The 23,276-nt window shown below is 44.3% G+C and overlaps 3 protein-coding genes and 1 pseudogene across 6 annotated transcripts; 2 read left to right on the top strand and 2 right to left on the bottom strand.

Annotated features, from left to right (window-relative positions):
* Positions 1–613: 613 nt before the first annotated feature.
* Positions 614–5,922, top strand: WDR55 (WD repeat domain 55). The gene is made up of 7 exons (XM_079145032.1): positions 614–898; positions 3,866–3,966; positions 4,045–4,132; positions 4,236–4,415; positions 4,512–4,611; positions 4,715–4,884; positions 4,968–5,922. Exons 1-7 carry the CDS (start codon positions 708–710, stop codon positions 5,281–5,283), a joined length of 1,146 nt encoding a protein of 381 aa, XP_079001158.1. The 5' UTR covers positions 614–707; the 3' UTR covers positions 5,284–5,922.
* On the bottom strand, positions 5,562–8,339 carry DND1 (DND microRNA-mediated repression inhibitor 1). The gene is made up of 4 exons (XM_079145033.1): positions 8,063–8,339; positions 7,812–7,929; positions 7,009–7,470; positions 5,562–6,448 (listed from the first exon to the last, which is right to left on the bottom strand). Exons 1-4 carry the CDS (start codon positions 8,084–8,086, stop codon positions 5,991–5,993), a joined length of 1,062 nt encoding a protein of 353 aa, XP_079001159.1. The 5' UTR covers positions 8,087–8,339; the 3' UTR covers positions 5,562–5,990.
* Positions 8,340–8,484: 145 nt separating this feature from the next.
* HARS1 (histidyl-tRNA synthetase 1) lies at positions 8,485–23,260 on the bottom strand. 3 transcript variants are annotated; one of them, XM_079145026.1, is made up of 13 exons: positions 23,080–23,260; positions 22,711–22,800; positions 17,191–17,310; positions 13,791–13,886; positions 13,022–13,147; positions 12,255–12,362; positions 12,000–12,098; positions 11,676–11,769; positions 11,390–11,517; positions 11,054–11,296; positions 9,581–9,697; positions 9,204–9,385; positions 8,485–8,898 (listed from the first exon to the last, which is right to left on the bottom strand). In XM_079145026.1, exons 1-13 carry the CDS (start codon positions 23,167–23,169, stop codon positions 8,793–8,795), a joined length of 1,599 nt encoding a protein of 532 aa, XP_079001152.1. In that variant the 5' UTR covers positions 23,170–23,260; the 3' UTR covers positions 8,485–8,792. The 3 variants fall into 3 exon arrangements, with proteins under 3 accessions (XP_079001152.1, XP_079001150.1, XP_079001151.1); XM_079145024.1 differs by having other exon boundaries at positions 9,239–9,385; positions 23,080–23,258; XM_079145025.1 differs by lacking the exon at positions 13,791–13,886 and having other exon boundaries at positions 9,239–9,385; positions 23,080–23,259.
* LOC306664216 (large ribosomal subunit protein eL34-like) lies at positions 18,542–18,981 on the top strand (annotated as a pseudogene). The gene has a single exon. The product of its transcript is annotated as a large ribosomal subunit protein eL34-like (transcript).
* Positions 23,261–23,276: the final 16 nt, after the last annotated feature.

The following is a 23,276-nucleotide window of genomic DNA, read 5'->3' as shown; positions in this document are numbered from 1 at the left end:
TTCCCACCTCCTCCAGCCACACTCAGTTAATTCCTATCAGGGGATTAGTTCACTAATTGGATTGAGACTCTCACAGCCCAATCATTTCTCCTCTGAACCTTCTCGCACTGTTTCATACGTGAACTTTTGGGGGACACCTCACTTCCAAACCATAACAGGCTAGAATACGTTGAGCATAGATGGTGGTTTGAAAGTATGCGCGGGTTGTCTCACTAATCCCTGTAGGTCATCTTTGCACGGCTTTGGTTTTGTGGGCTTTTGCTGCTTCTTAAGCGCTTTGGCTGCTGCTTACCAAGGTCTTTGATTTCAACAAGCCACGAAAGACTGCTGTCTCTCTTCTATTTAAGAAGGAATTAAGTCCTCCTCCTAGTTACTTGAGGGGGCATCTATCAGTATGGGGGAGTATGAGGTGAGAGGACTTATCTGCAATTCCCAACTTTACATGAATTGACTAGGGAGGTGAGTACCTACAGTCGCAGTCTAGCCAGCTCAAGCACAAGTCACAGCAGGATACATGGGGAGGAGCCGGGCGGGCGCGGCCTCTGGGACCTGCACCACCCACACCCGTGGCCAGGTATACCCGCTGGAGCACTTCCGGCTCCGCCCCCTGACGGATAGCGGCGTAGTGGGGCACAACTTCCGCGTTGTGGCTACTTCGTTTATGGCCAGTCAGCCAACCAGAGGCCTCTCGCGAAATCCTCCGGAGCATGGACAGCACGTGTGAGGAGAGGCCCGCAGAGGATGAGAGCGACGAGGAGAACCCTGATTCCACCGAATCCTCGGCCCGGATCCGGGACACCCCGGAAGATATCGTGCTGGAAGCGCCGGCCAGTGGGCTGGCCTTCCATCCGACCCGAGACCTGCTGGCGGCAGGGGACGTGGATGGGGACGTGTTCGTGTGAGTGAGGTGCAGGGCTAGGGGCATGGTGGTCTCCGTTCCCAGGGATGAAGTTGGGACGAGGAAGGAGGAATGTTTCAGGGAGACACATTTTGTGGGAGTCTTCTGATCTCATTCATTCGTTAACGTTTGACTCAAACAAGTTACCACACAATCTGTTGAAAGAACAAAGCTGGAACGCCGTGACTTCAGCTCACTGGAACTGAGCAGAAAAAAACGGCGTACGAGACTGATATTTTCCACCGATTATATTGAGCCTGACACAGACTTAACGGGCTTATTGCTTTTGCACCTCTAATTGATCTTTTAAAAACACATCTGATCACGTCACTCCCTTGATTAAAACCCTTCAATGGTGTACTTTTAGAATTTAGAACAAACCTCTTAATCTGGCTTTCAAGGCCTTTTACGCCTGACCCCTGCCTGCTCTCTTGCTTTCTATGCTCATTCACCCTTACCTTCCTCAGTATCTTGAAGCCTCAGCTCCTTTGTATATACTAGTCCTTATGCCTGGAAAATTCTTTCCCCTCCCTTTTTACCTACTATTCCTGAGTTCTTAGCCTCTCCTCCCTCTTCCTCCATTCCCCAGACTTAAAATTAGATACCTGCCAGACGCTATTGTCCTTTTCCCTCATAAACTTTATAATTCCTTGTAGCCATACATCTGCTGGTGTAGTTATTTGAATGTTTGTCCTCTTCACTAAGGTTTTTAAAAATATTTTTGGCTTTGCTTCACAGTAATAATGCCGTTTATATTTATGTATAATGTATTCTGATAATTTCTGGTTTATCATTATTGCATGCACACAAAATGCTGATTGCAACTCACTAAAGGATTTTGATGAATTTGAAAAACACTGGTCTGGAGTGTAATATATAGTCTGTTTTGCTCTTCGTTTTCTCCTCTTGAAGTTAGGTGTTCAGTACATATTTGATTTTGACGAGAGATGTAGGCAGGAAGCAGTGGAAAGCCACTAAAAGTTTATAACCAGGAGAGTTGTGTTATGAAATTTACTTTAACCCCTCATTAGTTGTAAAGGTTTATAGTGGGTTAACTTCTGTATTTACATTTCTGAAAATGGGAACAACACATACGTTGTAGAGGGGACAAATGTTCAGTATAGCCCCTGAGCAGTCAACAAATATAGGCTCTTTTCTACTACTATCCATATTTACAATGCTAGATAACTTTGGAGGTGCTCTAGACCTCTACTTTTCTTTCCAGCTCTCACACCCCTCTTTGTCATCAAGTTCTATTTATCCTCAGTTGCTGCTTTCTGATGGGCCCCTGACTTCTCTTCCCATAACCATTCTGAAAAGGGTCCTTTTCCTGAGATTAAAATCAGACTTCTTGGCCTGTGGGATCTCATTCAGCAATAATGAATGAGCCTTCCTCACTCCTTTTTATTTTTAAATTTGTTCTAAGTAGTTATACATGACAGTAGAATGCATTTTTGACACATTGTACACAGATGGAGCACAAGTTCTCCTTCCTCTGGCTGTACATGGTGCAGAATCACACCAGTAGTGTAATCATACATGTATATAGAGTAATAATGTCTGTCTCATTCCACTGTCCTTCCCATCCCCATCGCCCTCCTCACTCCTCTTTTTTTGGGTACCAAGGATTGAACTCAGGGGCAGTCAACCACTGAGGCACATTCCTAGCTCTTTTTTGTATTTTACATAGAGGCAGGGTCTCACGGAGTTTCTTAGGGCCTAAGTTGCTGAGGCTGTCTTTGAACTCACCATCCTCCTGCCTCAGCCTCCTTAGTCACTGGGATTACAGGTGTGCATTCACCACACCCAACTCCTCACTCCTTATCTCTGCCCTAAAAGTACATCACCGTTTGCCTCTTCCGCCACATTTTCTGACAGTTGTTTCTTATGATCCAACTCACATGTCATTACCATCACCTTGGCTTTCCAGGGTTCTTTTTGTTTGTTGTTGTGATTCTGGGGGTCCATATCATGGCCTTGCACATCCTAAGCATGCATTCTACTACTGAGCTGTATTCCTGGCTCTCCAGGGCACTCTTCTCCTTTCCCAGGTATTCATTCAATCTTTGACTGTGTATTAAGGATCTTCATGTTAGGCACTCGGACAGAAAAACAATAAGCAGACCCAGTTCTGTCCACCTGGAATTCACTGGCAATTTAGCATTTACACATTTAGCTCTTTTTGAGAGATCTGCTGAGGCAAGCACTGGCATATTCCTTGCTTCAAGGACGAGTTTATAGGCTAGTACCTTTCTGCTTCACTTCTTTTTTTTTGGGGGGGGCGGGGCGCACTTGGGTTGGACCCAGGGGTACTCAACCATTCAGCAACATTCCCAGTCTTTTTGTTTCTTTAGCTCCTGGGGACATGGAGGGCACGGAACCTGATTTTCACCTTTCTTTTTGGAGATTGTCTTCTGTCATTGATATAACAAGAATTTTTGGGCTTCCACCAGGCCTGGTGGCACATGCCTGTAATCCCAGTGACTTGGGAGGTTGAGGCAGGAGGATTGCAAGTTTAAAGCCAGCCTCAGCAACTTAGTGAGGCCTTAAGCAACTCAGCAAGACCTTGTCTCTAAATATCTTAAAAAGGGGTGGGACTATGGCTCAGTGCTTAAGTGCCTCTGGGTTCAATCCCCAGTAGCAAGAAAAAACAAAACAAAACAAAACAAAAAAACCCCAAAACATTCTGGGCCTCTATAGGGGTCCATACCCAATCTTTCCCAACGATGGTTAAGAGAGACATGGTGGAGTGAAGTTACAAAGAAGTCCTGTGCAAATTTACCTTGAATTAATGTGTACTCATAAAAGCCTAACATTTGAAGCTCACTGAAAACGGAGAAACAGGGTGGAGGTGTGCAAGCAAGAATGCTTAGGTATTTGGGAAGATTGGCCTACCTAATTGGTCTCTGCATTCCGTGTATCCCAGGTATAGTCCTGGGGTCATTCACCTCCCTCCCTTCTTCCTAGCTTTTCCTACTCTTGCCAAGAGGGAGAAACCAAGGAACTGTGGTCCTCAGGCCACCATCTCAAGTCCTGCCGAGCTGTGGTCTTCTCTGAAGATGGTCAGAGTGAGTACTGGTAAAGGCAGCTGGTAATGCGGGGAAGGAGGCAATGAGCAGAACTGACCTGAGCATCTTTCCTCTCAGAACTTGTTACTGTCTCCAAGGACAAAGCCATTCATGTTCTAGATGTGGAACAGGGTCGACTGGAAAGACGCATTTCTAAGGCTCATGGGTAAGGGAGCCAATTCTATGTGAATTGATGTTTGAGAGGTAAAGATTAGGAGGTCCCTATTAGGACAGAGATGTTCTAAGAAGTTTTGAATCTGTCTCTCCAGTGCCCCCATCAACAGTCTGCTGCTGGTGGATGAGAATGTTTTGGCCACTGGGGATGACACAGGTGGTATCCGGCTCTGGGACCAGCGGAAGGAGGGTCCCTTAATGGATATGCGGCAGCATGAGGAATACATTGCTGACATGGCCCTGGACCCAGCTAAGAAGCTGCTACTAACAGCCAGGTACAGCCTCAAAGTTGCCTCCTTACCCCTCTTGTCTCTGAGTCAGTCTTCCTCAAAGGGAACTTCTGGCTAAGCTTGCCGCTTTGCTCTCTGCAGTGGGGATGGCTGCCTTGGGGTCTTCAATATCAAGCGACGCCGGTTTGAGCTGCTCTCAGAGCCTCAGTCTGGGGACCTGACCTCCGTCACCCTCATGAAAGTATAGCTGGGAATGATGGGATAGGGGGGTTTGTGTGTGTGGCGCTGGATAGAGGCTTAGTTTGAGGTGACTTCACAGACATGGTTTGCCTTATTTCCTTTAGTGTGGGAAGAAGGTGGCCTGTGGCTCTAGTGAAGGTACCATCTATCTCTTCAACTGGAATGGTTTTGGGGCTACAAGTGACCGCTTTGCCCTGAGAGCTGAGTCCATCGACTGTATGGTTCCAGTCACTGAGAGTCTGCTGTGTACTGGCTCCACTGATGGAATCATCAGGTGAGGGAAACCAGGACAGCCTTGGGTCACAGAAAGGATGAGCCCAGCTAGCCAGTACCCAACATTGTTTTTTCCCCTTCCAGGGCTGTGAACATCCTGCCAAATCGAGTGGTGGGCAGTGTGGGCCAGCATGCTGGGGAGCCTGTGGAAGAGCTGGCCGTTTCCCACTGTGGTCGCTTCCTAGCCAGTAGTGGCCATGACCAACACCTCAAGTTTTGGGACATGGCCCAGCTACGTGCTGTTGTGGTGGATGACTACCGTCGACGTAAGAAAAAAGGAGGCCCACTGCGTGCCCTGAGCAGCAAGGCTTGGAGCACTGATGACTTCTTTGCAGGGCTGAGGGAAGAGGGAGAGGATCCCAAGGTTCCAGAAGAGGACAGTGAAGATGACAGTGACTGAGAAGATGAGTGGAATCTCAGAGAGGATAGGTCTTTATGGAGTAAAAGCCTCGCTTCCTGGAATGGATTTCTAGAGAGGATATGAATTTTCAAATTATTTTTGGTGCTGGGGATTGAACTACTTAGCTACAATATGAAGCTATGTTGTGCAGTGTAAGAAGCTGCATAGAGGCCCAGGACTCAAGGCACTGAAGTGGAGAAGTACTTGCTCTATCGCAGCTGCTCACTGTTCCAGAATAAGACAAACCCTCAACTGTGGCAACACAGCACAGACACGTGTATACTAACCAGGGGTTTAATATATATACAACTAGCATAGAAAAATCTCAAAACCACACATAAATCAAAACCAGAATGACAAGTGGTGGGAAGGGCAGAATTTGACCCTTTGGCTCATCCAATTCCCCAAATAAAAACAGAAATAAAGATTCATGCTAGACAGAGGTATGGTGTGTGCCACAGGGAAAGATCAAGGAAGAACAAAGGGTCAGGTCAGACCGGGGGCCCAGAGGAAGCAAGATCCCTCACCACAAGTTAAGCTAAACTTGAATAGCCCCCAGGTGTGACGGGGCTCTGTCCCAGCAGGGTGGCTGTCTCAGGCCTGAGGCAGGGCCTGTGCCCCCTCCCTCTTTTGGGATCAGATAGACTGCCCAGGCCTGCTGGGCTGAGGACAGACACAGACTCAAGCTGCCTGTGGAGAGGAAGGGGTCACTGCTTAACCACAGTACCTGCCTCAGCCCCAGCACACCACCAGAGGCTGGCCCCAGAATCACTCAGTGCCTCCAGCAGCCGTGCAGACACAGCATCTTTGGCTACCTCATGCCCGTCCTGCCCATCTGGAGCCAGCACAACCCAGATGAGGCCACTGAAAGGCACTGGATGCCCAGGGATCACTACCTGGTACCAGAAGCGGTGCCAGCCAGCAGGTCCTGTGCCCAAACACTTGGTGAGGAATACTGGGCTGCCCAACTTCATTCTTTGGCAGAGTAGCTGCAAGGCAGCCCGAGCCCCTTGGAACCCTAGCTTGTCCCTGGCCAGGGCTAGTCGGCTGCCATCTGGCTGTAGGCACCGCGTAGAGGGACCCATGAGCTGCTGGCGCAGTCGCTGCTTCAGGTCTGGCTTGAGCCACTCCACAGCCACCTGTTCCCCACAGAGGCGTGACTGCCCTGCAGGAAAAAGGCAAGAGATAAGGGTAGGAGGTCTAAGCCCTGGGCCCAAGTTCCCCAGACTCTGAGCCCTCTGGAGTTACATAGGCCTGTGTTTAATTTATAGCCACCTCATTTCCTGGCTGAGTAAGTTAAATAACTTTAGGCTTCACTGTGTAAAGGGAGTGTAACAACTGCTACCCTCTATGAGTCCTTGGGAGTAGTCGTTGCAGGTTTTATCTACTTCATAACCATCACAATAGCTAACCTTCGGGCTCCCCATTGTTACTTAATTCACAGACTAAGGAAGCAAGTTCTATGGAAGATGATAGATAGGCTCAGTTGAGCTCCCTTAGGCAAGTCAGTTTTTTCATTGAAATGTTAAAGATGAAGTCCAGGGATGGCGGGGGGGGGGGGTGGGGGGTGCGGGAGGGGGATGTTTAGTAAGTGGTAGAAGTGGTAGGTCACAAACTCGCTCATGCTTGACCCTAAGATTTGGGGACTTTAACAGCTTCCCTGTAAATGCCTGGCAGAAAGTATTCGGCCCCAACCAGCTGCCTCCCTGCAGCCTCCAGCCCTACCTTCTACCAGGGCCTTTTTAGCCATGGCTGCGGCGCGGTGCGAGCTGAACTTGAGCAGCGCGATCTGCGAGGGCGTCGGTCCAGGGCTGGGGAGCAGCAGTGCCTCCTGCAGGCCGGGACCCAGCGGCTGCAGCGCAACCAATAGCGCGTGGCGGTTCACGCCGGGCGGCAGCCCGTCCACGCTCAGCTCGCACTTCTCAGTGCTGCGGCATACCAGCAGCGGGCAGGAGGGCCGCAGCAGGTGGTTGTGCAGCGTGGCGATGGCGGCCTGGGCGCCGCGCCGCGAGCTGTAGCGGGCGTAGGCGAAGCCGCGGTTCAGGCCGCTGAAGGTCATCATCAGGCGGAACTCGTAGAGGCGGCCCACGCGCTGGAATAGTGGGATCAGCTGGTGCTCATACACATCCTGGGGCAGCCTTCCAATAAAAACTTCTGACCCAGCCGGCGGCGGGCTTCCCACCCAGCCTGGGGAAGAGGGTGTAGAGGGGCACAGTCAGTAACTGGGATGGTTCCGATATTTGAGCCCAAGGAACCAGCAAGGGAGGGGACGATGCCACCGAACGAACGTCTATAAAATGGGAACGCCCGTACACCACCCGCCCCGGTTGTTGGCATAAATTAGGTGACAGCAAACAATGGGATGGCACAGGGTACGTGCGACTCGACGGAGAGGGTGATCCGGGAGCTCTAGACAAATATCCTCATCTGCTTGCGAGTGTTAAGTCCAGAGCCTCGGGGAAGGCCCTTCTTCAAGGGGGCCGTCGAGGCTGGCGCACTCCGCAGGCTTAGGGACTGGGGTAACGTACCTGGGGGTGGCCCGCCGTACTTCCTCTGCCCATTCACTTGCACCAGGCGAATGCCCGTCTCTCTAACCCACGCCTCCAAGGCCGCCTTGTTCTCTGGATTCACTCTTTCACACCATTGCTGAGAGGGAAAAGGCAGGCTGAAATAGCCGATAGCCAAGCAGGTCCCCAATTTGCCTGTGATGTTGGGGACCCTGTGGCCAACCCTCTGTGCGGGTGGGGCTCGTGGAACCCCTCCGTCGCCAATCACTCACCTCACACTCCCGTTTGGACTGCATGGCTCTATCCCAGGCCCGCTGTACCCTCTTTATAACTTCCTCCCCAGACAGCCTCTGGAATCTTCCCTACTCTCCACCCCCCAAGCTCTCATTGGCTCAGTGCGACCCCGCCCCCCGAGGGTGGAGGTATCCTCTGCACGTGCGCGCGGGCCCTCGGACACTGGTGGAAAATTAGAAACCCTGGCGAGCCCAGGCCTGCGTGCGGAGGAGTGGAGTCACTTGCAATGGGGAAGGTGGTGGACACTGGAAGCAGAAACTTTAGAGGTGCCTCTCACCTTGGATAACTGCTTGTGGGCAGTACTGTGTCCTTTTCCCATTTCCACCCCTGAATTGATCTGAATGGGTGGCTCTGGCTCTGATGGGGAAGGAAGTGCTAGGCATTAATGACACAGACAGGGTCCAGTGGTTGAGGCATTTTATTAGACCTTTGGCAACTGGTTGTGGGGAGATGTCTGCTCCATCTGGTATGGGACCCTGTGGTTGAGGCCATCTCAGACCCACCCAGGTAACTCAGGAAACAGACTGGACTAATCCCCAGGGCCTTCTATAAAAGTGGTGTAGTACTTGGCTACTTTTGCTTCTGATAACTAGTAAGATAATCATAATAAAAATAAAAAAAGTCTCTGTTCTGACCACTTTTCAGGTCTTCCTGCTGGAACTGGAGTGAGAAAAGCTGTTGAAGTACATAAGCAGTTTTGTTTTAGCCTCACACAGGGCACTTTCCTGATAGTTTTCTCAGTTCAGCAGATGCAAAGGGGCTGGCTTGTTCTCCTCCTGATCTCTTCCACAAGGTCTTCTCTTCTGACATCCACCTAGCCAGGACAGGAAAGATGGTGGTATGAGTATTTTCCACTCCATTGCTCCCTGAGTGCCTACTTCTAGTCATCAGATTTGGCTCAATGGGAGCAAGGACCCATTCAGACATCCTAAGGTAGTCAGTGTTTTTCAGGGAGACAGAAAGACACAGGGTGTATGTGGGGATTGGATATCTTATACTTCTATGACCATAGTATCAGGTTAAGTTCTTAATTAACTCTTTTTAAGAATTGGTACTATATGAATGCCAGGCTTTTGCTCAGACCTCAAATGGGCATGGGCCCATCAACATGGCTTACACTGCTCCTCCCTTAGCCTTCCGGACTTCCCCCTTACCTCTTCCCTGCTAGCCACTGAACGGAGCTTGATAACCCCTTCCTTGAGCTCCTGCTCCCCGATGATGGCCACCAGTGGGATGCCTGCTTCCTCACAGTACTGCAACTGATTCAGTAACTTTGGGTTCTTCTTGTAGAGCAGCTCAGCCTGCAAGGGACCAGGGCAGAAGATGAAGACTGGCTTCTACTATCTTTAGGGACAAACTTCTGGGGGACCAAGCTGGCATTCTGCTCTTAGTTCCACTTCAAGAAGTAATGGAAGAAGACCCTATGGATGAACTTCTACTTAGTGTGTGCCCTACACTCCCAAGTTTGCTGCCACCCTGGAGCTTGCTCCCTGTACCTTGATCCCAGCATCCCACAGCTCTGAGACAAGCTTCAGTCTCTCCTCCAGCAGTTTCTTCTGTGCAGATGCCACAAGCACCTGTGTCTCTGTGGTCCGGACCTTCTCCTCTAAAGCCTGGTGAATGGGCAGATAAAAGTCAGAGAGCAGGGCTAACACTGTCAAGGAGCAAACAGGGCAGGCTCTACTCAGGATTCTGAGACACAAGTCTGAGTCAGTGAGTTCTACCAGGGAAGGGTATCAGTGTTCTCACGTAGCACTCTGGCATAGGGTAGCTCTTCGAAGATAAGAGAAATAAACTTACATGTATGCCTTGCCAGAATAAATAATCTATCCTATTTAAATAAATATCCTATTTATAGTAACTTCAAGCTCATTTCTATCTAGTATTTTAAGGGTCCACAAGAATATTCACACAGAAGTACTACCAAGAGCCCATCCCAAGCAAGCAAATCATCCCTGGCCTTCTAGTCCCTAATTTAACTATCTGTTCATTCAGGAGACTATGTCTCTAATACTTCAGTTCTAAGGCAGAACCCAAGGAGTGTGTGGATGGAGGACAAGGGTGAATGGTACTGGTGCTGCCCTTTGACTTTTTCTGGAACTACTTTTAAAGTTCTTACAATATTAGATGCCTACTAAAACAATAAACAATGCCAACTGGGAAACCTATGTCATGTCCACCCTGTAGGAGCACTGGGAAGATTGCCAGAATATTCATAAGGATGAAATGCAGCTAGTCATTTAAGCAACACAAAAGGAGGGCTTGGGCTGGGGCTGTAGTTCAGTAGTAGAGCACTTGTCTAGCACAGGGGAGGCACTGGGTTTGATTCTCAGCACTGTATAAAAAAATAAAATAAAGTAAAAAAAAAAAAAAGAAAAAAAAAGAAAGGAAGGCTTGAGGCCATGAGGGGATTCCTTGGTGTTACTCTAGGTACTAGAGAGACAAGGCAGCCATCTCAAGTCTTAAGACACATGCTTCCCACTGAGAATGTTCCAGAGTGGTAAGGAGCAAGACTTTGTAGTTTGGCTACCTGAATTTAAATTCTGATTCTCCTATTTAGAAGTTTCATGACTTGGAGCAAATTATCAGTTTACCTACCTAAAAAAGTACAATAAAAATAGCTATGCTCAGCTTTGCCAGAATTATATTAGCTAAGGCATGAAAATCACCAAGCACTATGCCCACATATAACATTAAAATATTAAGTATCCTGTTATGAGGAAGAGTGGAGTCTTGGATACACCAGCCTAGACTAGCCTAGGTTCCTTGACAGCCCTGAGAAGTAGGGGCCCAGAGTACAGGATTTAGTAGAGAAAGATCAAATATCCATAAAATGGGCCTATAATAGGGTGAGAATCTGTGAAGGCCAGCAATCATCTTTTCTGCATTTCCTGCTCACCTGGAGATCAAAGGTAGATTGGATGCCACCACCTTCCCAGACTGTCTTCTACCCACACACTAGGACTTACCTCTAGTCTCTGCTCCACGATGGAGAAGATCCGCTCTACTCCAATGCTGAGCCCCACACATGGCACTTTGCGCCCTTTAGGGTCAAACATGCCCACTAGCCCATCGTAGCGCCCTCCAGCAGCTACACTGCCCACACCTAGAGGCTCTTCCCCTGCTCCGGTTGGGGTTTGTAGCAACACTGCCTCATAGATTACCCCTGTATAGTAGTCCAGCCCTCGAGCAAGGCTCAGGTCAAAGGAGATCTGTGGAGATAAGGATATGGTCAGTACCAGATTAGGATCAGGGACCTGAAGCCCTAGAGGTCAGCCAGGGTTCCCATCCCCAAGTTGACTTGCCTTGTCAGCAATGCCAAACAGAGTTAAGTACTCAAACAACAGCTTCAGGTCTCCTAGACCTTCCAAGGCCTGCTTGCTCTGGGATAGTTTAGGATCCTGGAGCAGCTGCTCCACCAGAGACACCCCACCTGGGGAGACAGATTCATGAACCTAATTGTCCAACAGAGGAAAAAGGCTGTAGGTTCAACTTTCTGCCTGCATTGCAGGCTCATGTGTACATTAGCACAAGCACTCAGGATTGAGGGAAGAGGGAAGGCTGATGGGGAGGCTGGGTTCTGTTCCTCACCATGTTGTTGGACGTAGTCCCCAATGTGGTCAGCTACTTCCGGTGCAAGGCCCTTCTCTCCTACCATCTCATTCTTCACTTCCTCCCAGGATACCTGGACAGATGGATATCAGTTATGGACCCCTGGGGCAGCTTCCCTACCTTAGCAAGTGTGGAACCTCCTGGGGAGGTAGTCTTAGAGCAGAAGCTGCCCTTCAATATATATCCTGGGGCTAATCTTTCTTTGGTGGGCAAAGAGGCAGGCACTTCCTTCTCCTAATCTTATTTTTCATTTCTCAAGGCAGAGTGGGATCTAGGAAAAGAGTCAGGTGCTTGGGTTGTTACCTTGTCCAGCTTGTCTACAGAGGAGCAGATGGTACGGAACTTGCTATCAGGAACACCACAGATGGCAAACATCCCATCGAGGATGCGCCGATCATTAACCTGCAGGGACCCAAAACATAATAAGGAGGGAGTATCTTTCTTTTATGTGACTCTCAATAACCTTGATCACTGGGGCTACTGGTCCCTCTGCACGAGGACTTTCTCCTATGAGAGGCAAGGCTCTACCTTGCCCTCCCAGCCCCGTTCAGCTCTGACCTTGACCAGGAAGTCGCCTATCTGAAGTGAACTCAGGATCTCACACATGATCTTCAGGCACTCTGCATCAGGGATCATGGGATCAAATTGCCCAGCAATGTCAAAATCCTGCAGGAAGAGGGGTACCTTTAAGTCCTCAGGGGAGCTGGGGAGATAGCTCAGTTGCAAGCATCGTATGGAGTGACTCCTGGGATCTCTCTCTATGAAGACCTATTTTCACTTAAACACAGACCTTATTCATTTTCTACATGCCATCATCAGCTCAGAGGAAAATTCCAGTCATGGTTTCCTTTCTATCTACTGGGCTATTTTCCTTCATTATGTACGTCTTCATCATGTTTTCCCTTAATTCTTCCTACTGCTGTAGGGCAATTATTCAGCCTTAGTCCTTAACCATTTTTTCTATTCATCAGAAGCTCTGCCATGAGTCTAGATTATTTGATATCTCAAACTAAATTTCCTCATCCTCTGCTGTAATCTTATCACAGTGGTTTTATATAAAAAGCACTAGACCAAGAGTTCTGGTCCTAACTTTGCCTTTCTTATCCCTATGATCTCTTCATCTGCTGAGTATTAAGGTAAATGGAGAAAATCTCTCCTTCCCTTCCCACAAGGCCATTGTGAAATCTACATAAGAATATCATAGAAACCTAAAAGCATTATTGAGACAAGCGGTTTGCTTAAGACACCACAGTATTCAACAGACTTTAGTGGCTTGAGGGAGAGCCTGAGTTACCCATGCTGCCCCACAATTTCCCAATACTCACACACTGGTAGAATTCTCGATATCGGCCTCGGGTCATGGCTGGGTTATCCCGCCGGTATACCTTAGCTATGTGATAGCGTTTAATATTTGTCAGTTTATTCATTGCCAAATACCGAGCAAAAGGAACCTGATGACAGAGAGTTAAGGAGAAAGTTCCTCCTATCACAGTTTGGAAGTTATCATCACCCTCAGAAGTTGGGGTCTAACGCTTCCCTGTAAACCACCACCCATAAGATTAAAAGCATTTCTCAACATCAGAAAGAATCAACAGTGCTACCCTAAGGAGCAGCTGACCCCTCAAAAAGATTAAGACTCCTTCCTCTTTGATGGTGTCTCTCCTGCACTAGGCTCACACAGCAGGGGGCTAAGCAGATTGGACACAGAGCCGAAAAAGGGCCCCATGGGGATCTCTAAACAGATGAGTCTCTTTGTAGCTTGAAGATAAAGAAGCTGTGCTATGGGTCAATAAAAGAGAACTCTGTCTACTGCAAAGGGCAGAGGAGAGATTTTCTGGAGTCAGGGGATTGTTGTAGAACTGGGATCTGGGCCTTGATATAAAGCTGAGGTCTCATTTGGGATTCAGATTTCTAAGGCTGTTTTCTTTAGTAGGGTCCCATTTCTGGTTTAGAGAAATAATCCCCTAATTGCCTGAGGCTTCATATTTAATCTTACCTAGGTCTGCCTGTCCCTAAACCTGAGGCTAGAAATAACCACAGCCTAGTGAGAATCAATCCATCCAAAGTCTCAAGAGATCAAGTTTAGAAAGATACAGTGAGATCATAACGAAGGGACAACAGCTCCCCACCCTGGTCCTTCAGGTCATAGATAAGCTTAGAGTCTTCTCCATATTTTCCTGTTAGTGTTTCCTGGAGAAAACATAAAGAAATATGGTCACAGTAATTTAAAAGAAAGTTTTGAAAACAAAAACCCACTATGCTAACATGACCAATTTCAACTTCTCTATATTCCCTCTGCTCTTTATTCCAATGCTTATATGTTTGGTGTAGTTAAAATCAAAAGAAAACACCAATTTTGTGTTGATTTTCCTGCTTATTACTTTTTCATTCTGTGATAGAGCTAAAGTAATAATTATTTTTCTTATGTGTGTGTGTGTGTGGATGATATTGGGGATTGAACTCATGGCCTCATCATGCTAAGCAAGTGCTCTACCATTGAACTACATTCCAGTTCCCACTTTCCTTAAGATTTTGAGACAGGGTCTTGCTAAATTGCAGACACTGGCCTCAAACTTGAGATTCTCCTGCTCAGTTTCCTGATTTACTGTGATTGCAGGCATGTACCACTGTGCCTGGCCTAAATTATTATTTTTCTTGGTATTGGGAATTGAATCCAGGGGCACTTTACCACTGGGCTAAATCCCCAGACCTTTTTATTTTGAAACAAGATTTTGCTAAATTGCATAGGGCCTCACTAAATTGGTGAGGCTGTCATCAAACTTGTGATCCTCTTGCCTCTTCCTCCTGAGTCTCTGAGATTACAGGTATGTGCCACTGTTCCTGGCTTAATATATTTTTTAAAAAAGATGTATAATAGTCTGGTGAGAAGAATCTCTGTATTTACTTCCTCCCTATTTTTATCTTCTTAGATGTTTAGTTTATTCTTTTTTTTTTTTTTTTTGGTGGTACAGGGGATTGAACCCAGGGGTCTCTACCATTGAGCAATTATTTATGTACTTTTATTATAAAACAGCAATCTCAAATAAAATCTAAGCTGCTCAGGCTGGTCTCAAATTTGCAATCCTTCTACCTTAGCTTCTCAAATAGCTGAGATTGTAGGTGAGCACTGCACTCACCAGGTTGTTCTAATTTTTAAAAATAGTTCCATAACATTTCAATAAGCATATTTGGATACACACTTTTTTCTGTTTTTGAATATTTTCCTCAAGGAAAAGCTTCTAGGAGGGGGTTATTAGACCCGCAAACATAAGTGTTTCTATAATGCCTGAGAGCTAAACAATGTCAAAAGCCAAAACAGAATGTTTTAAGGATATTACAGCAGTCCTTAACTTGTGATGTATCCAACAGGTGACAATATATTTCACTTACCAGACTGCCAAAGATTTAAAAAGTCTGAAAATTCTCAGTGTGTTGAATCAAACACTCACATGCTGATTGGTGCTACTGGCTGAACTGTGAGTTCCCCTATTCATATGTTAAAGTCCTAACTCCTAATAACCTGAGGATGTGATTATTTGGGGATAGGATCTTTAAAGAGGTAATTAAGCTGAAATGAGGTTGCTAGTGTAGGCTCTAATTCATTATAATTGGTATCTTTATCAGAAGAAGAAATTTGGACACAAAACAGTTGATGTGAAGACAAAGGAAGAAGATGGTCATCTATAAACCTTAGACAGAGACCTGGAATAGATTCTTCCTTCAAAGTCCTCAGAAGGAACCAACCTTGCCAACACCTTATCTCAGACCTCTGGGTTTCCAGAACTGTAAAAAAATTAATTTCTGTTGTTTACAATACCCAGTCTATGGTACTTTATTATGGCAGCCCTAGCACATGAATACAGTTTGTAAAAATATAAATGGGTTCAATTTAAAAAAAAAATTATTTTTTGGTACTGGGGATTGAACCCAGGGATACTCAACCACAAAGCCACATTCCAATCCTTTTTTGTATTAGAGACAATACAATTTTTGTATTAGAGACAATACAATTTGTCTTTTTTATTTAGAGACAGGGTCTCACTGAGTTGTTTAGGGCTTTGCTAAGTTGCTGAGGCTGGCTTTGAACTTTTGATCCTCTTGTCTCAGCTTCTGGAGCTGCTGGGATTACAGGCGTGTGCCACCATGCCTGATGGGTTCAATCTTTTGATCTAGCAATTCCATTTATATGAATTCTCCCTGTATATAAATGCCCATGAGTAGTAGACATTGCTCTTAAGCAATGAGTATACATCAGTGAACAAGTCTAAGGCAGTGAGAAGAAATAGGTACTACATTATTCAAGGAAAGAAATTAACAGATAATTTCAGATAGTCATAGTTACTCTAAAAGAAATAAGTAGGTTGATATGATAGAGAGGGGTTACTGTAGAAAATTTGGAGAGGATTATTTGAGGGATGGCATCTTAGCTGAGATCTAAAACTAAAGCCTGCAATCTCTAATTTAATTAAATCTGAAACTAAAGTCATGCAAAGAGCTGGGGAAGAGTGTTTGGGGAAAGAGAAGAACAAGAACAAATGTCCTGAGGTAGAAACACATTTAGTATGTTTCAGGAAAAGAAAGAAGACCAGAATAGTATAGTAGGCAAGGGGGAAAATAGCATGAAATAAAGTGGAAAAGGCAGTGGCCAGGTGATCTAGAGCCTTCTAAGCCCAAGTAAAGAGTCTGAATTGTATTTTAAGTGTAATGGGCATCATTGGGTTTGAAGCAGGAATTGATGAAATATAGTTTTTTTTTTTTTTTTTTTTTTTTTTTTTTTTTTTGGTAACAGGGATTGAGCCCAGGAGTGCTTTACCACTGAGCTACATCCCCATCCCTTTTTATTTTTTGAGACAGGGTCTTGCTAAGGTGCATAGGGCCTCACTAAGTTGCTGAGGCTGGCTTTGAATTTGCAATCCTCTTGCCTCAGCCTCCCAAGTTGTTGGGGTAATCTGGTTTTTAATAGCAAAGAACTAGAAACAACTGCAGGATCCATTGATAGGATACTGGTTGCATATTTATGCCTCGTATACACATGGTGTGCATCCCGACTACAGATGCTATGGAATTCAGTGTAAATAGGAGCCAGAACAACTTATATTATGAAAAGCATTAGGGAGGTCTGGGCAGCTGTATGGAGGCGGGGCATCAGGCAGCCCCCACGCCAAAGAACAACCAATCGGACGCCGGCAGATAAACTCCGTCTTGCAACCGCCCATCAATCCACAGAGCTCCCCCAGTCAAACCCAGGGAGACACTAAACCCTCAAGCCTTCCCCCACCAATTGCGGAATATAAAGGCCCTGGCCAGCCAGAGCCACCGGGCAGATTCCCAGACCCTCTACCCTGGTCTTCACCCTGGAGGACTGGTTAATCTTGCCCGAGAGCCAAACCCAATAAAGCCTTTTCTTGTTCAGCCGCTTTTGGTCTGACTCCTATCTGGTTATCCGCATCTGACCTTACAAAAAGCATATAGTTTCTCTTCACCCTTCTCTCACCTTTAGTTCAAACACAGGTGTATCAATTACTTCTGCACCATGGCGTTTGAAGCAGCGAATGATTACATCAAATACCTTCTCCCGAACTGCCATCTGCCGGGGACTGTAGTCTCTCGTGCCCTGAGTTAAAATCCGCCAAAGAACCAGGAATGAGATTTAAAACAAAGAACAATAAGTTCTGGAAATATAAGTTCTAGAAATATAAAAGGATGCTCTCAACAATGAGAAAAGCAAATCATTCCCCAAATTTAAGATTCTCTTATAGGTCACTGAATTGTAAAATGAATACAAATAATTCCCTATTAATTTCTATACTCATTTGCTTATAGCCTTCTAAATTCCATTCCATTCCCATTTTAGTTTGTTTTTATTTTCTAGAATTCTTGGACCATTTTTCTCTAAGCAGTTTTTCTAAAAATTCTGGGAATAATAAAATATTTCCTTGTCTAACAGAAAATACCTACCTGATGACAGGCATATAATTTAACTCAATGTGGTTCAACAAGTTGAAACTTAACGTTTACAAACGGCCTTTCTTTCCCAACATAATTCTCCTGTAAATTCTAATTCATACTATCATTTGTTCTCTAATTTTTTTCTGATAGTAGTCCTAAGACACAGGGTAGGCAGATTAATTTTATAGATGAATTATAGGATGTTGTGAAGTTAAGTCATCACCTGAGGTCACTCAACAGATTTGTGGCAGGAGAACTCTCGTCAAAGGATCTCTTTACCAAAACAAAAATATTTAGTGAGAAGAGTGGCACTGAGTAATCTTTGCAATTCTTTAATGTATGGCTTAATAGAAGACAGCTAGATTCTCATATGTGCTTTTTGTATTCAATTCTGTTGTGATATTTTGTTTTGATCGAAGTCTATAAAGAAAATCTAACCTTACATAGATTTGTAGCTATAAAAGAAGGAGTATTTTAGCAAACTTTTCAGCTAACTGTGGATATTCTTTGATACTATACTAAAATCCAACAAGTGGTTGTTTCTTCAAGATTGGATGTAATGTGGTATCTGAAAGTTACATCAATGAATTTTTCATACTGTTACATTAGAATACATTAGCTTCACAGTTAAATAAGGTAACTGGAATAGTCAAATTGCAGAGACAGAAAATAGGATAGTGGTTACCAGATGGTAGAAGGGGCAGGTGGTGTGGGGAGTTATTGTTAACTGGGTACAGTTTCTATTAATGATGAAAAAGTTCTAGAGATGGATAATGGTAATGGTTATAAAACAATGTGAATGTACTTCATGCTACTGAGCTGTACACTTAAAAATTGTTAAAATAGTAAATTTCATTATGTGTATTTTACCACAATAAAAACCAAACCCGTTTCCAGGGACAGTGTCTAAAGGCACTTACAATGGTCCAGCATTTGACATACCGTCGTAGGCTTTCCTACAATACAGCCTCTAACAAAACTAGGCTGTCTCGAACCCCTGGTAATAGGATCATGTACCTTTATACAAAGAAGGTTGGGAAAGCACCAAAATCTGCATGTGGTGTGCCCAGGATGACTTCGAGGGGTTTGTGCTGTGAGACCCAAAGTCCTTATGAGATTGTCTAAAACAAAAAAAACATGTCAGCAGGGCCTATGGTGGTTCCATGTGTGCTAAATGTGTCCGTGACAGGATCAAGCGTGCTTTCCTTATTGAGGAACAGAAAATCGTTGTGAAAGTGTTGAACGCACAAGCACAGAGTCAGAAAGCCAAATAAAAAATGAAGCTTTTTTGAATAGTAAAAAGTCAAAAGGCTTGTTCTGTGTTAAAAAACAAAAAACAAAAAACCAAACCCATTACTGTATCTTGTACTTTAAATAGATCTTCTACCCATGCGTGATTTTATAATATCATATATGGGTCATTTGCAAATACAATGACATCAGTTATACAGATATTTCAAATGTTGACACATTTCATTATAAAATATCAGACAATCATAGTTGTCAATTAACACCACAGATCTCACAAGATTGGGAAGATGCCAAGTTCATGGTAGAAAATACAAATTTTCCAAAATTCTAACTTTTACTGGAATCCCTGAATTTTATCACTGACAACAAATCACTACCATGTCTTCCTTAAATTGACAAGGCTAATTTTTTATAAAAACATCTGCTAAATATCAAAGTCTGAAAAGCCATAATTTATCTTTCTTTTTTTTTTTTTTTTGCGGTGCTGGGGATTTGAACCCAGGGCCTTGTGCTTATGAGGCAAGCACTCTACCAACTGAGCTATATCCCCAGCCCTCATAATTTATCTTTTAGTTGTTCTTTTAAACTAAAAAGGTATTCTATGAAAAATGTAACTAGTCTAGCTCAAAACTTGAACAATGGCTCAAGAGTTTTCCACATTTTAGAATGAACTACAAGTGCTTTATGTATACTTCCCATTTCTTAACAGTGAATGTTAAAAAAGTATAATCAAGGGTTGAGATCAAATAAATTTAAAAATTTTTCCTGCTTTATAAAGAACATTCTTGAGGGAAACTGAATTTTATTTCTTAACTGTGAGTACACTGAGGAAAGAACACACAGTTGGTCTTTCTGTATCCATAGGACCATAAATCCATATTGATAGAATTAACAAACTGGATTGAAAATATTTGTGGGAAAAACTGCATCTGTACTGAACATGTACAGCTTTTTCCCTTGTTATTATCCCTGAATAATATAAAATAATAACTATTATATAGTTTTTACATTAAGTACTATAAGTAATTTAGAGATGATTTAAAGTTTACAGGAGGATGTGCATAGTTTATATGTAAATGCTAATCATTTTATATGAAGTACTTGAGCACCTGTGGATTTTGATATCAGTAGGCGATCTTGGAACTGATCCCTGCAGTTACCAAGAGATGACTGTACTGGCTATTAGTACAATTTAGTGTCACTGTCTTGACTTGTGCTAAGGGAGAAGTGCTACTCATCCAGTGCTTTTACACCTTCAGTGCAAATGTTAACAGTGGAAAAACCAAATAACATTTTATTATCATAAAGACAGTTTTGACCATGAAGAATCCTTGAAAGGGCCTTGCCCCTGCATTACTGAATTATCTCTGGTATTAATATGAATTACACATTTAGAAATATGTTTCCACAAAGTAAAGTAGAGCCCAGCATGGTGGCACATGCCTGTAATCCCAGTGGCACAGAAGCCTGAGGCTTCTGTGAGTTGAAAGCCAGGCTCAGCAATGGTAAGGTGCTAAGCAACTCAGTGAGACCCTGTCTCTAAATAAAATACAAAATAGGGCTAGGGCTGTGGCTCAGTGGTTGAGTCCCCCTGAGTTCAATCCTGGTATATAAAAAAAAACAAAAAAACAAAGTAAAGTGGAACCTCAAAGTAACCTCATTTTTTTTTTTTTTTTTTTGTACAAGGAATTGAACCCAGGGGGTGCTTAATCACCTCCTCAGTCCTTTTATATTTTATTTAGAAACAGCATTTTCTGAAATTGCTTAGGACCTCACTAAGTTGTGGAGGCTGGCTTTGAACTTGCGATCCTCCTGCCTCAGACTCCTCGCCACTGGGATTATAGGCATGCGTCAAATCTCAATTTCTTTTAACACTATACTATGGAAAATTTCAAAGACACCTTACAGAGAAAGTATTATAGATCACTATGTAGCTATTACCTAACTTCAACAACCAGTAATACCTGTTAGTTTTATTTATTTATTTATTTATTTTTCAGTGCTGGGGATCGAACCCAGGGCTCTGTGCTTGCAAGGCAAGCACTTTACCAACTGAGCTATCTCCCCAGCCTAATACCTGTTAGTTCTTATTTCATTTAAACCCTGACATCTTTATCCCAAAGTATTTTCAAAGTCTAGACATTCTATCATTTCCATTCATAAATACTTCAGTATGATTCTCTAACACAATGATTTTAAGAAAACTCAAAACGCTACCTTTATTTTAATCACAAAACTACATAGCAACCCCTTAATATTATATAATATGAAGTCATGTTTATTTCTTTTTATGGTTGGCCTATTTGAATCAGCTTCTAAACAAAGTCTACATATTGTACCTGGCTGATATGTCTGTTTATCCTCAACAGTTCCCTTTTTCTTTTTCTTTTTTTTTTTTTTTTTGTAGTGCTGGGGATTTAACCCAGAGTCTTTTGAGTGCCAAGCACCAGCTCTTCCACTGAGCTACATCTCCAGCTCCTTTGTTTTTCTCTTCATTTACTTGTTGAGGAAATTGGGTCATGTGTCCTAACATTTCTTTTTTCCACATTTTAAATTTGGTTAACAATACTCTCCATGTGTCATTGAACACCATCTTGGGTATTTCCTTTAAGCTAATCGTCTATAGGCCTGACTGGATTTAAGTTCAATTTCCCTTGGCAAGAATATTTCATAGTTAGTGCTATGAACTTCTTATTGCATCATATCAGCAGGACCATAATGTCTGACTATTCTGCTTTTAGTGATGTTAGCACTGCCTGCTGAGTTTAGATAGGGATGGACAGATCTATCATAAATTCTCCAGTAAATTTTACACTGTTCAGTAGTTTGAATCATTATTAATCATATTGCTTCCAGATTTTATATTCTTTAACCTTTGAAAAAGAGTATGTAGAAAGGAAAAGCTCAATGAATTTAGGAGCCCAAAGAATCTAACTTTAACACAAGGAAGACACATGATTTCCCTTCTCCCTTGAGATTTAATTCCAATTATTTTCCTTGAGTATCTACTTATTTCTAGGCACCTAGTCTCAGTCTCTCAGGTAAGTAAACCACATGAATAACTACTACAAGTCAGTGAGGTAACAGAGATTTGTATGAAGTGCCAAGAGAACTCAGAGGAAGGTGTACATAGTTCTGTTTACAGAAGTTACAGAAATTCGCATTTGAATTTGAGCTAAGAATCTTCCACTTTATTCCACCCTACTCACCCTCTCGGGTTCTGGTCATGTAAGTCTGTTTTTGGTTCTTGGAAACTACCAAAGTTCTTTCCTGTCTCAGGGTTTCCACACTCAACTGGCCCTATTTCCTTACACTCTTCCCCTGGCCAGCTCCTATCCATTCAAGCCTCAATGTGGCTTTCTTAGATTCCCCAACTCTCCCTTATGTTTCTCACACAATTCTTGTTCATTTCTTTATATGACCCAACACATGTCCATGTGTGGGATAATTTGTCCCAAATTTGTCTCTTTCAGAATATAAGCTCCATGAGGACAGGCTATATTGTTCACCATGTTATATTAAGTGTTTTTTACAATGTTAAGGACATAATACTCAATGAGTTATTTACTGAATTAAAGGAGTAGCAGCATCAGGTTGACTCCCCTGAGCACCCACCTGACTAGTTTTCTGTAATCATTTTGCCATCCCAGAATGAGTCAGGTAGAGTTCAATCCAGCCCAGTACCCAGAGCAACTATTGTTTCCTCTGCAATATTTCAGAGCCTCCTCAATGACCTGGTTTAGGGAAGCAAACATACTAGTGCCTTTGTAAATGGAATAGGACTCTCTCAGAGGTCCTATAGGAATCATATTACCTTGGGGGTTTTGAGTACAAATTTCTGTTTGCTTTCATCAGGACCCAGCTGTGCCTTCAGTTTTAGTAGTTTTGCCACCTCCTCTTCGATCTGTGGAGAGAAAAAGGCCGCTGGGCTATTCATCTGTTACTCCCCACCTCCCCCGCCATTCATTCGATATTCCTCCCTCATCAGGAACTGGGGCAGATCTCTCTCCTTAGATCTAGCCTGGCTTCTCTGGGGGCTCATCCTGCCTACCTCTCTAACCAGTCCATCCTTTTCCCTAGCACTCCAGTCCTTTCATCCACATGCCTGTCCTCTGTATAGACCACGACGGTTTTATGCCCTCCCTGGCTCTGCCTGGCCATTCCCCTGCCGCCTGGGTCTCACCTGCTCGGTGCTGGCCTTCTGCTGCTTGAGACCCCGCACGCGCTCTCCCTGAAGTCGCACCAGCTCCTCCAGCGCAGCTCGCTCGGCCATCCCAGCTGCCAACCAGAGATGACTGAGATCTAGACCAGCTTGACTGGACTCAGCTTCAACCCGGACGACTTCCGGCTATCGAGTCACTGGCCCGCCTGCCTAGAGAG

Source organism: Sciurus vulgaris (assembly GCF_902686455.1).
Source record: "Sciurus vulgaris genome assembly, chromosome: 6".
Classification (NCBI taxonomy): domain Eukaryota; kingdom Metazoa; phylum Chordata; class Mammalia; order Rodentia; family Sciuridae; genus Sciurus; species Sciurus vulgaris.
Note: the sequence above shows the minus strand (reverse complement) of the source record. Positions and strands in the feature narration are given on the sequence as shown.

Excerpts from the sequence above, each read along its gene's own strand:
- HARS1 (XM_079145026.1), bottom strand. The coding sequence starts at position 23,169 with ATGGCCGAGCGAGCTGCGCTGGAGGAGCTGGTGCGACTTCAGGGAGAG. Across the intron at positions 11,518-11,675 it reads GGACTACGTCCAACAACATG|GTGGGGTGTCTCTGGTGGAG; the intron begins GTGAGGAACAGA and ends CTGTCTCCCCAG. Across the intron at positions 9,386-9,580 it reads TGTGGGATGCTGGGATCAAG|GCTGAGCTGCTCTACAAGAA; the intron begins GTACAGGGAGCA and ends GGTCCCTTGCAG.
- WDR55 (XM_079145032.1), top strand. The coding sequence starts at position 708 with ATGGACAGCACGTGTGAGGAGAGGCCCGCAGAGGATGAGAGCGACGAG. Across the intron at positions 3,967-4,044 it reads CTTCTCTGAAGATGGTCAGA|AACTTGTTACTGTCTCCAAG; the intron begins GTGAGTACTGGT and ends CTTTCCTCTCAG. Across the intron at positions 4,885-4,967 it reads TCCACTGATGGAATCATCAG|GGCTGTGAACATCCTGCCAA; the intron begins GTGAGGGAAACC and ends TTCCCCTTCCAG.
- DND1 (XM_079145033.1), bottom strand. The coding sequence starts at position 8,086 with ATGCAGTCCAAACGGGAGTGTGAG. Across the intron at positions 7,930-8,062 it reads AGTCCAAACGGGAGTGTGAG|CAATGGTGTGAAAGAGTGAA; the intron begins GTGAGTGATTGG and ends TTTCCCTCTCAG. Across the intron at positions 7,471-7,811 it reads GTACGGCGGGCCACCCCCAG|GCTGGGTGGGAAGCCCGCCG; the intron begins GTACGTTACCCC and ends CCTCTTCCCCAG.